Source organism: Staurois parvus, unplaced genomic scaffold (genome assembly GCF_062004578.1).
Source record: "Staurois parvus isolate SC_StPar_1 unplaced genomic scaffold, SC_StPar_1.0 ptg000955l, whole genome shotgun sequence".
NCBI lineage: Eukaryota > Metazoa > Chordata > Amphibia > Anura > Ranidae > Staurois > Staurois parvus.
Window position 1 is genome coordinate 1,079,309 of NW_028318751.1, and position 16,843 is coordinate 1,096,151.

Genomic DNA, 16,843 nt, shown 5'->3' on the forward strand with positions numbered 1-16,843 from the left:
GCTCAGTGCTATTTTCAGTGTAGGATCCCCCTGAAGCTTTATGTCCACATCCTCCTGTAAACGAGGCCTACATTAAAGCAGTCTGTTCCACTAGAGAGTGTCCTCAGTTAAAGTTGCACTAGTTCTGTAGTATTCCAAGGTGCACCACATTCACCATCCCAGTTCTTCAACCAATAAACTGAAGAGAAAAAAAAGAAAGAAACCTCTGCCTGGTTACTAAGTGAAGAGATTGAGAAACTGCCATGCACCCTTCCGGGAATAGAACTTGGGACAAACAGCGGGACCAGCTTGGGGACTGCACTACGCTAGCGCATAAGAGGGTGGTGGGCAGCCTCAATAGGTTACACTGCTCCGGAGCTCCCTAAGCCTATCTTTTGGCCACCACTTTAATTCTTTCTAATTTATTCCATATTTTCAATCAAAGTGATATGGAAGATTAAGGACAAGCTCAAAGTATTTTAAGATCAACAAGAGCTAAAGTAGTTTTTCTCACAAGTATCCATCAAAATCCACTGGCTACTATCCAATAATTGCACAGCTATACAAAAAGAATACAACATTCAATGATATTATGAAATGCATCAAATTAATGTGATATTTCTAACAAACAGCTGTAGAGCAGCTTTTGGATGTAGATAGGACTGCCTTTGGGGCCTGTCCTCAGACCCAAGCTTTGACCTTCCAGTTCTAAGGAATCTGTAATCTTTACACTGTCTTCACATGTTCTTAGACTGGTATTTAATATGTGTCCTTCCCAGTAGTTTTGTGCTAGTATTTGCAGCCTTTAAAGCTTGTGTAGTGACTGTCACCTTGACTCCTAGCTCTCGAAGATGGTAATATAAAGCCTTAAGAACTGTTAGTCACTTTGTTTTAGAGAAGAGATGGAACTGGCTCTTTGATCTTCAGCAGTGAGTGGACTTACACTGTGCTTTTCCAGCAACGTTTTCAGATTTTAACATCAAAGGGCAAATACACCCAAAATTGAAATGTTCAAAAATGAAGCATGAAAAAGACACGTTCGGCTCCAAATTACCCTGAGTTATCGATGCCACTGTGTTGAAGAGTACAGCGTATGTCATCCCTTAATATAGGCAACAGCCTGCACACTCAGAGAAGATCTCCTCCCTCACTACAAATATTTATTTTAGCATAAATCCTCCTCCACAAGCTGCCCTAGAACACTTGGACGGTTAGTGTTGCTTATGACAAAAAAAAACCTCTCTGTCAATGCAAATATGCACCTAGAGCTTGGAAAAGTGAGGTGACTTCCGTTGTCTAATTATGTGCAGGTAAAATTGTATTTATTTTTTTCTTTGCATGTTATTGGGATTTTTTTGCAAACTGAAGTTTCATCATATACACTAAGGGCTGGCTCACACCAGGAAGGATGCAGGAACACGCTGCGATTTGACTAAGTCTCAAAAACACAGGGGCGCTCAAGTAAAGGTACTCCTAATGGTGTTCAAACATAATGCTCCATCTGATGCAGTCCTCCGCAGATCAGGAAATCTTCAAACAACTGCAAAAACACACAGGAGGGCGCCAATGCCTAGTGCACTACCATTATACAACTTTGTGAATCTGCAATTGTTTTTGGTACAGTATTTAATAAACATAAGTAACAACAGGTGTATCCAGGCCTGCTGTTAGAAACCATGGGGCCCCATACAGCCAACCTGACAAGGCACCCCCTAAAAAAAAAAAGTCAGGTTATTATGCTTCAGTTATGAATGAACACAGTGAGTGATCAGTCCCCCACACTTCATCCTAAAGGATCTTATTGTGTGCTTGCAGCTGCCATTGGGAAGGAGAGAAGCTGGCAGCACTGTGGGGGTGGAGACGGACAGGGGGAAATGTATGGTGCACAGAGAGGGTGATCGGCTAATGGGGGGGGGGGGTGGCAATTTCTGGAACTGATTCCCTGTATGGTTCTCTCTGCAGCAGCTGAAAGCCATCGGGAGGGAGAGGAGAAGAAGAGGAGGAGAAGAAGAAGCCAGCTTTAATCTGCTGCAAAAAGAGAGCCATTCAGAGCACTGGTTCCAAAACTTGACCCCCCAACACTTTCCCTGCCCACATCCAATTCACCCAGCTAGGCAGGCCAGGGCCCCATACAGGAGGACTGGTGGTACCCCGTTATCCACAGCCCTGGGTGTATCACATAACTACTTCTTTTAAAAATGTACTGCAAAAGGATTGCATGCTACTTCTGTACCATTCGATCAGGTGCAAGAAAACTCACTGCATTTGCAACCTGCATTTGGGGTGTTGTTAAAATTGACACCTGCTGCAGATCTCAACTGAAGTGCGTTTGGAATGCCGTACGAGAAACAAGCACAGAATGGGTTATCCACACTGTGGTCTGGTGTAAATAGGCACTTAGCTCTGGGGCATATTGAAAAAAGCAACTTCCCTTGCAAAGCGAACAGCCTATTTGCCTTTAGTAAATCAATCCCCATGGGTGCAATCCACTAATGGTCTGCAGTAAATTAAGTTCCTAACCTAAGTACTTTGTATGCAAACAACAGCACATCACTTCGTACACCAATCCTCCTGTCTTCTCACCAAGATCTCTTCAACCAGAATATGTTCTATGCCATAGAATATCTCTCTTTCCTTTGATCTTCCAAAGTGCTGATCCAAATCTCCAAAGGGCGGGATATTGTATAAGTAGAGTCCGATGGCATCTGACGCTTACTGCCTATGAGGAAGTCAACTGAATGATGAAATGCGTCAAGCGGATGTAACGTCAGAAACAACAACTGGAAGTTCCGTGTGGCCATTTTGAAGATTGGCTGAATCAAGCTGTTTGTACCTCAAACTTATATAAGCCCAATTTTGTATTATTAAAGCAGAGTTCCACCTGAAAAAAATCACCAGCTACAAAAACTGTAGCTGCTGACTCTTCAAATACAGACACTTACCTGTCCCTCGGTCCAGCGGTGTCCTCACCACTGCTGGTTTCACTGGCCGTCTTCTCCCCCTGGCTCTGGCATCTTCAGTGTGGGCACCCGACTGTGACAGCTTATGGCTTCACAACCTGGTGCCCACTGCGCATGTGCGAGAAGCACTGCACTTCGTTAATGGCCCCGTAGTGTTCTGGAACCTGTCACATGTCCCGGAATACTACAGGGAGGGGGGAGGACAACTTCCGCTTACGATCGCCTAGGCGACCGCAGCAGAAGTGGGAGTGGGTACCTGTCAAATTCGGGTACCCACTTTCCCCCTCGCTCCCCAAAGGTGCCAATCCTTAATAGGGAGCGGGGGACAAAGGCTTAAAGCGGAACTTCCCCTTTTGGGCGGAGCTCCACTTTAAATTGATCTTTCAAGCAATACTGCACTATAGGAGCATGTTTTATCTTTTATGATCACTGAGAATACGTGAAGAATCAGGGAGGAGATTGAGCACACTGATTGCATGAATTTGTATAAGAAATACTACACTATGTTAGTTTTTTTCTTTGGAGATTTGGATCAGCCTATTGGAAGATCAAAGGAGAGAGAGAGATATTCTATGGCATACAATTAATGGTGCACCAAAAAGAAAATTCTGGTGCCCAAAACCGAAAATTCAAAATGCACTTGGCCGAAAACCGAAACACACAGTTTTTAAAAATGAATATATATTTTTTGGAAAAAAATACACTTTGATTAAAACAAACAAAAAAAATAAATACAGTCAGGTCCATAAATATTGGGACATGGACACAATTCTAACATTTTTGGCTCTATACACCACCACAATGGATTTGAAATGAAACGAACAAGATGTGCTTTAACTGTCAGCTTTAATTTGAGGGTATTTACATCCAAATCAGGTGAACGGTGTAGGAATTACAACAGTTTGCATATGTGCCTCCCACTTTTTAAGGGACCAAAAGTATTGGGACAATTGCCTTCTCAGCTGTTCCATGGTCAGGTGTGTGTTATTCCCTCATTATCTCAATTACAATGAGCAGATAAAAGGTCCAGAGTTCATTTCAAGTGTGCTATTTGCATTTGGAATCTGTTGTTGTCAACTCTCAAGATGAGATCCAAAGAGCTGTCACTATCAGTGAAGCAAGCCATCATTAGGCTGAAAAAACAAAACAAACCCATCAGAGAGATAGCAAACACATTAGGCGTGGCCAAAACAACTGTTTGGAACATTCTTAAAAAGAAGGAACGCACCGGTGAGCTCAGCAACACCAAAAGACCCGGAAGACCACGGAAAACAACTGTGGTGGATGACCGAAGAATTCTTTCCCTGGTGAAGAAAACACCCTTCACAACAGTTGGCCAGATCAAGAACACTCTCCAGGAGGTAGGTGTATGTGTGTCAAAGTCAACAATCAAGAGAAGACTTCACCAGAGTGAATACAGAGGGTTCACCACAATATGTAAACCTTTGGTGAGCCTCAAAAACAGGAAGGCCAGATTAGAGTTTGCCAAACAACATCTAAAAAACCTTCACTTCAAGTGGTAAATTTGGCTATAATAATAAGAATATACAGTATATGTGAGATAACAGTAAGCGGTCTTGCCATGCAAGAACACTTAATTCTGAAGTGTTTCGGGCAATATTATCTGCTCATATTCAGCCAAATGCTTCAGAACTCATTGGACGCTGCTTCACAGTGCAGATGGACAATGACCCAAAGCATACTGCAAAAGCAACCAAAGAGTTTAAGGGAAAGAAGTGGAATGTTCTGCGATGGCCAAGTCAATCACCTGACCTGAATCCGATTGAGCATGCATTTCACTTGCTGAAGACAAAACTGAAGGGAAAATGCCCCAAGAACAAGCAGGAACTGAAGACAGTTGCAGTAGAGGCCTGGCAGAGCATCACCAGGGATGAAACCCAGCGTCTGGTGATGTCTATGCGTTCCAGACTTCAGGCTGTAATTGACTGCAAAGGATTTGCAACCAAGTATTAAAAAGTGAAAGTTTGATTTATGATTATTATTCTGTCCCATTACTTTTGGTCCCTAACAAGTGGGAGGCACATATGCAAACTGTTGTAATTCCTACACCGTTCACCTGATTTGGATGTAAATACCCTCAAATTACAGCTGACAGTCTGCAGTTAAAGCACATCTTGTTCGTTTCATTTCAAATCCATTGTGGTGTATAGAGCCAAAAATGTTAGAATTGTGTCGATGTCCCAATATTTATGGACCTGATTGTATATACCCCAATTTTTTTGTAAAATATGAAAGAGGATGTTACAGCAAGTAAATAGATACCCAACATGTCACGCTTTAAAATTGTGCTCGCTCGTGAAATGGCGTGAAACTTAAAAATCTCCATAGGAGATGCTTTAAAAAGTTCTACAATTTAGCAGTGTAAAGTTACAGAGGAGGCCTAGTGCGAGAATTATTGCTCTTGCGTGGCGATACCTCACGTGTGTGGTTTGAACACCGTTTACATATGTGGGCATGGCCTATGTATGCATTCACCACTACGTGCGAGCATGGGGGGGGGACAGGGGCACTTTAAACTTAAAAAAAAATGTATTTAATGTTGTTTTGTTTTGTTTTTTTGCACTGTCCCTTTAAAAAAAAAAACACTTGTATTCTTATCACAAGAAATGCATGCATCCCTTGTGATAGAAATAATTAGTTACAGGTCCTCTTTATGGAGATATATGGGGTCAGTAAGACCCCACATCCCTCCTTTGCACTGTGAAGCATTGGATTAAAAAAAAGCATTGATCTAGTGCTTTTAAAAAAAAAATGGCAAAGTGGAAAGTGACATCGCTCCGGTCCTCCAAAGGCATAGAGATGAATGGTGGCTATCTTTACTTCACTCATCTCTATGCCCAGCGCTGGGATCGATGGTTTCTCAGGTGAGGCTGAGAACTACTGAGCAGCGGCCGGAGGCGACGGGCGGGGTTTTTTCGGGCGCCTGTATCAGTGGGTTTTTTTAAAATTTCGGCCTATGGCCAAAAGGGCTGTTTTTGGTTGAAATTTTCAGCCACTGAAATTTCGGTGCATCCCTACATACAAAATATTCTGGTTACAGAGATCTTGATGAGCAGACAGGAGGATTGGAGTACAAAGTGATGTGCTGTTGTTTGCATACAAAGACTTTCTTACCCAGGGGGAATTGGACTAGCAGCTGCACTTTCGTTTATGTTGTATTTTGTGGCGCTTTATATAATTTAAATACTAACCTAAGTACTGTCTTTGTTGCCCCACAGCATCCAATCACAAGCAAATATGCACTGCAAAACTAAAGTTGAGAAATAAAGTTTTAATTGAAAAATGTGTGAATTGTCCAAAACTGCCTGTAGGACCCCACATCAAATGAGTGTGATACTTCATTTGTTTTACTTTAGTAATGAATTGTTTTTTAACAATTACTGACAAAGGAATGTAGATCGCTGTTTTTTGAAAATGTAAAGCCAATCTTTAGAAAAAAAAGCTAAATACCCAGAACACGTGAACTGTCCTATTATTATATCCAGTTTGTTTTATGATTCATATACATCTGCCAGACAGCACAATGTAGACGTTGACACTACTTTCTCTGATAGGGTTAAGGAATACAGTGGTGTCACCTCCCTGCCCGGAATTTGCGGATCGGACACTGAAGGAGCAGAAACATATTGATTAGTCTTTAACTCCTTTAACCACCTCCCGACCGGCCGTTGTATATAAACGGCCGGACGGTGGCATTGCAGGGTCGGGTGGCCGTTTATAAACAGCCTCCCCGCACCCTGCTTCTGCGCGTTCCCCGGGAGCGCGCAGCACCGCGTTCCAGTGCCCACTGTGTCCTCCGGAGACAGTGAAACATCACTCGTCGGACAGGACCTCTGTATTAGGTCCCGATCATGTGATCGATCACATGCAAAGTAGTAAGCAAGATGTCACTTGTGACATCAGTGCTTACTACGTGTGAAATCTGTGAATGATCACAGAGGTCACATGGTACAAGGCTATTCACAACAGCCTTGTACCATGTGACAAGCTGTGACCAATCACAGCTCACTCAGTAGTTCTCAATGGCTGCAAGAATGCAGACAGAGAGAAAGAGAAATTATTGCTTTTACATCCTATACGGGTGTAAAAGCAATCAGTGTAAAAAAAAAAAAAAACCCACAAGTAGTATCAAGATTTGGATTAGGCTAAACGTAATAAAAGGGACTTTTTTTAGTTAAAAATTTAATACTTGAATATTTTTTAAAACCCAAAAATTTGGGAATTGGGACAAGCAGGTTATTTATTTAACCACTTCCCATCTGACCCATGTCTATAAACGGCAGGACGGGAGCACTACTGAAGCGGGTTGACGTTTCTAAACGATCGCTGTATGGGACCTCTGTGTGAGGTCCCGATTCATGTGATCACTGATTGGCCAATCAGTGATCACATGACTAGTAGTAAACAAGATGTTACTTCCTGACATCATTGCTTACTACTTGTGAAATCTGTGAATGATCACAGAGGTCACATGGTACAAGGCTATTCACAACAGCCTTGTACCATGTGACAAGCTGTGACCAATCACAGCTCTCACAGTATTTCTCAATGGCTGCAAGAATGCAGCCAGAGAGAAGGAGAAATTATTGCTTTTACAGCCTTTACGGGTGTAAAGAAAGAAAAAAAAAATCTTCATCACTCCCCACAAGTAGTACAGTGTCACCATAGTAGTGACACTGTACTGCTAGGGTAACAGTATGTTAAAAAAAAATAATAAAATAAACAATTTAAAAAAAATAAAAATGTAAAAAAATGTTTAAAAATTATAATTTTTGATTATAAACTAATTTGGCTTATTTTTTTTTTGTTTTACTAAAAAGATAACGGAATACATTCTGGCCAAGATTTATGATGAAATATAATTTATTTGCAAAATTTTATAAGAAAAACACTTTTTTTCAAAATTTTTGGACATTTTCATTTACATAGCAAAAAAAATTAAAATCCCAGCGGTGAATAAATACCACCAAAATAAAGTTTTGTCTGTCTCAAAAAATGGTAAAAAATTCATATGGGTACAGTGTTCCATGACCGCGCAATTGTCATTCAAAGTGTGATAGCGCTGAAAGCTGAAAATTGCCCTGGACAGGAAGGGGGTAAAAGTGTCCGGACAGGAGGTGGTTAACTACTTGCCCTCCTGAGGATTTACCCCCCTTCCTGACCAGGCCATTTTTTGTGTTACAGCGCTTCGGTACTTTAACTGACAATTGCGTGGTCATGCAACGCTACACCCAAATGAAATTTACCTCCTTTTTTTCCCCACAAATAGAGCTTTCTTTCAGTGGTATTTGGTTGCCTGCGCGATTTTTATTTTTTGCACTATTAAAAAAAATATCAACGGCAATTTTGAGAACAAAACAATATTTTAAGCTTTTTGCTATTAAACATGTCCAGTAAAACAATTTTAAAAATCATAAATTTAGGCCAAAATGTATTCTGCTGCATGTCTTTGCTAAAAAAAATTCCCAATACTTGTAAATTAATTGGGTTACGTAAAAGTTATAGAGTTTACAAATGGCGGTACATATATTTTAAAAATTTTTATTTTTACTAGTAATGGCAGCGATTTGGCTTTGTGTAACTAAAAGGCAGGCTTGTTCCACCCGCTGGCTTGTATACAAGTTTTGGGAAATTTTTAAAGATTTTGCCAAGGCACCCCTGAAGAAACCTCAAGGCACCCTGGTTGAGAAAGGCTGGTCTAGGTGGTTGGAGCAGAAGTGGGAGAAGGTACCTGTTAAAACTAGGTACCCACTTCCCGAAAAATAAAACAAAACTTCAAAAGTCGAAGAGGAGAGGGAAGGAGGTATTTAGGTGGAACGTCCCCTTTAGGGTGAAGTTCTGCTTTAAAATCTTTTGCAGTTATTGTAGGGACCACAGCCTCCTACAGAAGGCTGTTCCACAGAAGGCTGTTCCACAGAAGGGAGGGCTGCCCTTTTTTTGACCACGAATGTGCACTGTGTATTCTCTCCTGTTGTAGACCCAAAATGTGAGATCCAAACAACCCAGGATGGCTCTCTCATCTGTGGCACTAGGGAGCTCTGGTTTCAGTAGTTGCTACACCCTTAAAAAAATTTGGGACGGAGCCATTGCTGGCTGCAGAGAATTTCAAGAAGCTTTTTCTAAATGTGGATGTAGATTCATTGTTTAAACAGAAAGGAAGCCTTCGCTGGTAGGCAGGGCCAGTGCTGGACTATTTTTCTCTAGCTGGGTGTATTGTTACTATACGGCACAGTAGTGACATAGCAGCAAGCAGGAGGAACTACAGTGGCTAGCGGGAGACATGCATGGCAGCAAAAATGGTGTTTCATGTGTTCTACAGGGTCTCCTAGTTAAGTGTTCTTGCATGGCAGACCACTTACTGTTATCTCACATATATATTCCTATTATTATAGCCAAATTTACCGCCCTAACTCCTCCCACAGTTTTTACACTACATAGACAGTAATATAATTAAACGTGAGGATTGTTCCCGATTGGTATGCTATTACTTTGTGGAACGTTTTGCAGAATGGTTCACGAAATATCGGCGTTTTTGTGGTGAAATTGGTCCCATAGGAATGAATGGCAGAATGTTCAAAACTAGAGTGGGAGCTGAAAAATCAGGACATGATTTCTAAACTGCCATCGCTTCCTCATTTTCAAGCCCACCTACACAAATCTTATATCAAAACGTTCAGCTATCCCTACTGCCACTACAAATGTCCACGGCTAAGCCATAGTCCTGATAGTTTTCACAATATGACCATTTGTTTGCAACTCACACCGCCCATTGACATACATTGAAACTCCACTCTAGCCACCTCAAATTTGAAGGGCAACTTCTAAACTGCGACTGTGCCTTCATTTTTAATATTTCAGAGACATACTATGCATCAAAATGTAGGTCTGGGTCTTGTGATTCTCACAATATAAAGCTCTTTGGTGTAGGATTTATAATTTTTAAACTACAACCATTTGAAGATGGCAACTGCCAGTGAAGTGAGCAAGTTGGAGCAGTTTGTTTTTAACCGCTCTTCTCTGTCATTGCTGTAGAGTGAGTTGCCATAGGAACCCAGGTGTGTGAGCAGGCAGCAGAGTGACAAAAGCTAGAGTGTGAGTTGTAGACTACTGGTGGAGGCAAGAACACTTCACACAATTTCCCCAGAAATTGTAGCTTTTCTAGTTGCATTTTGTTATCCTAGTGACAGGATCACTTTAAGGTACACACTTCCCACTGGGGTACACATAGGCGATTTCAATTGTTCAAAAAAGTACCTTGATTCAATGTAGAACTCCAGCCATGCAGACAGCATTAAATGTGGGTAATAATATAAAAACTTTTTTTTCTGTCTGTGACCCAGTTGGGGAGATTCCCCCTCCTACAGGGAAATGTTCAATTTCTTTGCCACTGAATCAAAATCCCCTACGTGGGGGCACAGATATCAATGAAAATATGTTAGTAGAGTGGGGATGGATTGACACTCCTGTCATGTCATTACCTTTGAGGTATATATTTATTAAAAATCAGTAATGTGAACCTGTGCCCAGACTATGCGCAATACAGTATTTACATATTCTTCACAGTCAGCATAGGCGATTTAAAACTAGCACTTATTCACCTCAGTAGTTATGGGCATTGTGGAAAAAATATATCCTCAAAAATGTACAACAGAGGCATTGAAATCTTAGCTCTTTTCTTATTTTATCCTACTTCACCAAAATCTTGGCACCCTGTCAGCAATCTAATGTAAACACACAGTAGGTGTTACTAAGCTGCTGTAAATGGAAAGAACCCGGACTTTAGAATCTTTGTTGTGATAAATATTTATTTATTTCAGGTACTTATATAGCGCCGTCAATTTATGCAGCGCTTTACATATATATTATACAGTACATTCACATCAGTCCCTAACCCTCAAGGGGTGTACAATCTAAGGTCCCTAACTTACATTCATACATACACATACTAGGGCCAATTTACACAAGATTCAATTAACCTACTAGCATGTCTTTGGAGGAAACCAGAGTACCCGGAGGAAACCCACGCAGGCACAGGGAGAACATGCAAACTCCAGGCAGGTGGTGCCGTGGTGGGAATTCAAACCAATGACCCTAGTACTGCCAGGCGGAAGTGCTAACCATTTAGCCACTGTGATCTTTGAGGAGATCACATTACATGCAGTTAGGGAAGTCAGTGAGGGCTTGTTTCAAAGCTCTTTTAATGCTTCCTAATAATTTAAAAATACTATTTTTGTATATTTGTACAGTCAAACTAAATTATTTCTAATAAAGTGTGACCTATCTTTGGCTACTGCAGAGTTTAATTCTCATACTTTTATTCAGCCCACAATTTCTTGTTGGTATTGAACGTCCTACAGTGAGACTTCTAGCTGTAGTTCAGATATCAGAAGAATACAAGGCATTCTATGAATGAAAGAAGTGTGGATGAATGTCATTATCTCCCCTCCTTCAATCACAAAACCACTTGCTGTGAAAATAATGCAAGGCTTTTTCTGAATGGAAGAGGTGCCAAGTGAATGATCAACTGTGATTGGTATACTTCAGATGGAACTATGTACAACTCTCAGGGTTGTACGAATTGCACTGACAGGAGACAGAGGCACTGACAGGAGACACTTCATTGGAGGTAACTTCTATTTTTGTACATTCTTCAACTTTAGGTGTATTTTTAAAAGCAACTAGTCTAAGTAATTGAATTTGATATCAGTCTCTATCAAACCCCCTGTACAGCAGCGATCATACTGGTCGTGAGAGAAGCGACATAAGAGTTAATCACCTGTGATAAATTGCCCATTAGCTAACAATGAACACTCTGACAGGAAAAGAGAGAAAAGACTGAAAGAGATAAAAGCTCATCAATCTGCTGCTCCTTTAATATCTACTCACAAGTCGGGGGAAAAAAGAAGACATAGTTGTAGGACTTAAAATGATACTAAAGGTTCACTTTCACTGGTCTGTGTAATGGTTTTGCACAGAGCAGCCCCGATCCTCCTCTTCTCAGGTCCCCTGCCGGGGCTCCTCCCCCTAATGAGTGCCCCCAGAGCGAGCTGCTTGCTCTGGGGGCACTCAAGCGTGCTTGCTCCCGAGTCGCCTCTGTGTGTCTGTTAGCTCAGCCCTGCCTCCTCCTCAGTGGCCAATGGCTCCCGTTGCTGTGTCCCAGCCAATGAAGAGGAAGAGACCCAGGACAGCAGCTTCTCTCGTGCACAGCGCTGGATCATGATCAGGCTCAGGTAAGTATTGGGGGGGGGGGATGAGGGAGGGAGCTGCACACTGAAGGTTTCTTTACCTTCATGCAGTCTAAATGAGTGTCAACCTTTAGAACCACTTTAACTGTAGTTGAACTGCAGTCGAAAAAAGTCAGATCTCCAGACTGGCTGTACTGTCTGACAATGGGCTCTGAAGCATCAATGGACAGAAATACAAATTCCTTAGCAGGTAACATCTCCCAAAATATGTATTTTATCTGTGTATTTAGCTGGTTGCCTGGAGTTCAGCTTTAATTAAAGTCCCATGCAGACACAGACAGAAAAAAATTAAAAATTAGAAAGATCCCAAGCCTTCTAGATTGTATCAGGGTATTCACAATAATAAAGTATGTATAAATATGTCTTTCCCTACCTTCCAGCTCTTCGGGTCCTTTGTACCATTTAATGTTGGCTGCTGGTTTGCTGCCACTTGTTGTGCACCTCAGAACTGCATTTTCCTTTTCATTAAATGGTCTATCATATCCAGTTATCTTGGGTTCCTGGGGTACCCCTAGAAGTAAAAAGAATGATGTAAGCGAAGACACTGTGAAAAGGGCACAACAAGAGAAAACGTATCCAAAGAGAGCCAGATATTCTTAGCACATGTCAACTTTCATTGACTGAATTAAAAAAAAGAATAAGGATATATTATTTTACAGAAAATGAACTGCACTCAAATACATTATAATTAAAGTATATCAAAAGCAAAAACATTTTAAATGAGAAGGCCCAAGCTCTTTTGGCCCTACTTCTGTAGGTTGCAGGAGTACACTTTGTACCGCACTTCTTTGACCCCTATTCAGCCAACAGCAGGCTAAAGTCCACTGTCACCTGACGTCACTAAGCTGGCCCAGGCTCTGGAGTGATCCCGACTTTAATGTGGGGATCCACCCAGACTGCCTGATCGGCAGCTGGCCTGAGAGCTGAAAGCCTGAGCCAGTTGCTCCCACTCCCTCCACAGCCTGACACTCCAGGAGGAGAAGAGCAGAGAGCTGGTGACTAACAGTCACAGCTCTCTGCAGACCGAATACTGAAAACTGAGCAACTTTTGATTACTTAGTTCTCGTAGAGGCGGCGGGGGACAGATGCAGTATCGGAGCAATGCTACTTCCACCTAGGTGAGTATGTTTGTTTATCTCTCAAACTTCTCTTTTTTTTTTTTTTATAGACTAGGGAATGGTTAAAATTTTCTTCTTCCCATTGGAAAGATTTCCGTTAACCTTCTGTTCTGTAGAGACAATAGGAATTGAGAGACAATCTCTGAAAAGTGAGGAGAAATGTCTCTTCAACAGCTGCCTCATTGGAAGATTCCTATCACCTTCTGTTTTGAAGACAACCAGAATATTTTTCTTTTTTCTAACACTGTTTGTCAGAATAAAGTTGGACGCCAGTGCAAAAAGAAAGGGTGAATTTCTCCAGCAGGATCAGCACCAGCAATGAAAATTCTGACCAAAGTCTAAAACAGTCAGTTTTTTTTTCCCTACAAGAAAATCCAGTCGGGAAACTGGTGCAACAGTTGACCAACATGAACACCAGCTATATGTGGATTTCTCACAAGACTACTCGTTCTGCAAGTTGATAAAAGAGTAGTATTTTGCGCAAGTTAGTCAAATAATGTATAAGCTACACTAGAAACTTGACAACAGAGAGGTAGTTCCATGTGATCTGCAAAACCATCCTTTATTCCCTGGTCTAAGAAGACAAGTACAAAGGTAGTCTGAAACGTTGGCGCGACATGGAAGGAGTGACGACACAGACTTGAAACTATCACTTCACCAAGCCACTCTTCCAGATTTTCAACGCTGAAAATGGCAAATGCATGCCATATGGTTTTCAGGCACTCTTTGCAAACAGTTGGTACCCACCGGAGTCAAGTTAAAAATGGAGAAAGTAGAAGGAGGCCTCAAAGTGCTCCATCAGCGTACAAAATGATGGCAACAGTCTTCTGCAAGGCTTCTACACACCCTCGGGATCCCAGAGGAGTCTTGCCATCCCTTTGTCCACTGATGGAAATTTCATGTTTGTGTGGTCACTCCTTCCGTGTTGGGCCATTAACTTTTCAGAACACCCAGGTAATGAACAATATTAAGATCAGGAATGCATGACTTTATCGTGTCGTCTGTAGCACCATTGAAAGGCCCAAGATTTCAGTGCAAGCCCTTGATGCTGGTGTTAGTCAATGTTTACTGATAATCCAGGATATTCCTGCCAGAAGAAAAGTGTTAAGCGCATACCATTCAGGTCTGTGTGTTGGCCTTGTTTTGAGGCCATCAATTTAAAACCTTTTTGATATCATTCAGAATATCTTGACAGGTACATTTTTCCTGCAGGTGACCTTCTTTTAACCTGCTTTAAACAGATTTTGCATCTCCATAGACTCGTATAGAAAAGAAAAACTCATTTAATCCAAACAAAACCCACTGACATGAGCCCTACTAAGGTTCCACAGGCCAAGACACAATTTAGAGGCCACAAGGGAAGATGAGAACCTTTTTTCTTGCTTACCTAAAGGGCCTTGCCTGTGAAGAATCACTTTTTTCCAGATACTATTAACAGCCCTGACTACCAAGGATCATTATTATAAAACTGTATCTCTATTGTTGAAATATGTTAATGCTTGTCACCTATTGGGCAGCAGTCCCAGACATACCTATAACTGTCACCATTGCTTTGGCTGTCCTGACAGGCATGGTGAAGATGGAGCAGGTGTACTCGCCCTCATCAGCTAACACCACATTGTTAATACTGATAGACAGCTCGTTTGGTGAGGACCGGACAAGCTGGATTCTGTTGTCTCTGAGAGCTGTGGAGAAAGAAGAAAAATCAGTTGTCAGAAAGATAGGACTAACACTACAGTTTCATATAAAAGACATTCCATTAAAAACAGATATAATGAAGCTTCTAAAAATACAAAAAAAAACATAGGGACATAAGGATTGACAAAACAGAGGGTACTACGGGATACCTATAGTAGAGGTAAACCCTATCAGAATGATATCTAGTTAGGTAAAGTGCCCTTGCAAAGTAATTGGCAAATTTGAAACATTGAAGCCGCTTCCTGTCTTCATGCATTTACAACAGTGATGTCTGCATTACATTTCTCAGTGCAGATTTCCTGATGCTGACAACAGTAGTGGACCATGCCAGTGTCCATTACTGTTTTGACGGCCACCATCGGAAACCAAAACAGGAAATACCTGAGCAAGGAACCTTATGGCGAGATTACAGGGTATTATGTGATTGCAACCTGCATATCTAAAATAATAAACAATACTTTTTAGCTTATAGGAGGTTTTAGTGAGTTGGTTTAAATAAACTCTAGACTTGAACTCAAAAAGTTAAGTTGTGCTATCTTATGTAACATCCTAAAAATGCTACTGATGCCTAAACAGTACCTTAAAAAATCCAATATTTGTTTTAAACTCCTCCTGAAAAAGTGCAGTGCCCCCTCTGTGCCTAGACACACCAGTGCCTTGAGACTCTTAGCTGTATACCTGCAGTGTGAGATCATCTACAGCACTGTGCCTCAGGGAAGAAGCTGAGAAAGCAAATCCCTGCTTCTACCAAGACGGCAAACTCCACATATACTGTGCAAAAAGTACTGGTCAGGCAAGTGTAAGTCTGTAAAGATCAGCTGCAGGAAAGCCTGTAGACAAAACCCAAGACCAGCCATTTGTCCTCTACTTGCTTTTACTGGGCATACCACAGTTTAGGTTACCTTTTAAACTCAATTCCAATCTAATCTTCATAATAGTATAGATGTCACACCACTTCCTCAAACTCAATCTTTCTAAAACTGAGCTTGTGATATTTCCTCCTCCCTGATCCCCCCCCATGACTTTGCCATTGAAATCAACAACACAATCATTAGTCCCTCCACACATACCAGGGTGCTACAGTGCACCCTTACCCCTGAAGCTATCCACATTTTGTGATGTTACAACCAAAAACGTAAATGAATTTTATTGAAATTTTATGTGATAGACCCACACAAAGTGGCACATACTTGTGAAGTGGAAGGAAAATGATAAATGGTTTTCAATTTTCTTTTACAAATAAATATCTAAAAAGTGTGGCGTGCATTTGTATTCAGCCCCATTTACTCTGATTCCCCTAACTAAAATCTAGTGGAACCAATTGCCTTCAGAAGTCACCTGCTTAGTAAATAGAGTCCACCTGTGTAATTTAATCTCAGTATAAATACAGCTGTTCTGTGAAGCCCTCAGAGGTTTTTTAGAGAACATTAGTTAACAAACAGCATCACGAGGCCAAGAAACACACCGGGCAGGTCAGGGATAAAGTTGTGGATAATTTTAAAGCAGGGCTAGGTTATAAAAAAATATCCCAAGCTTTGAACATCACACAGAGCACTGTTCAATCCATCATCCAAAAATGGAAAGAGTATGGCACAACTGCAAACCTACCAAGACATGGCCGTCCACCTAAGCTGACAGGCCAGGCAAGGAGAGTATTAATCAGGGAAGCAACAAAGAGGTCCAAGGTAACTCTGTAGGAGCTGCAGAGATCCACAGCTCAGGTGGGAGAATCTGTCCACAGGACAACTATTAGTCGTGCACTCCACAAATCTGGCTTTTATGGAAGAGTGTCAAGAAGAAAGCCATTGTTGAAAGAAAGCCA

The 16,843-nt window shown here is 41.4% G+C and overlaps 1 protein-coding gene across 5 annotated transcripts in view; it reads right to left on the reverse strand.

The window, feature by feature from the left end:
* Nucleotides 1–16,843, reverse strand: part of CADM3 (cell adhesion molecule 3) — a 649,892-nt gene that overhangs the window by 214,545 nt on the left and 418,504 nt on the right. For all 5 annotated transcript variants that reach the window (XM_089656994.1, XM_089656998.1, XM_089656997.1 and 2 more), the window contains 2 exons: nucleotides 14,856–15,008; nucleotides 12,579–12,716 (listed from right to left, as the gene is read on the reverse strand). In XM_089656994.1, coding sequence (XP_089513120.1) covers nucleotides 12,579–12,716; nucleotides 14,856–15,008 — 291 coding nt within the window. The remainder of the gene's footprint in view (nucleotides 1–12,578; nucleotides 12,717–14,855; nucleotides 15,009–16,843) is intronic.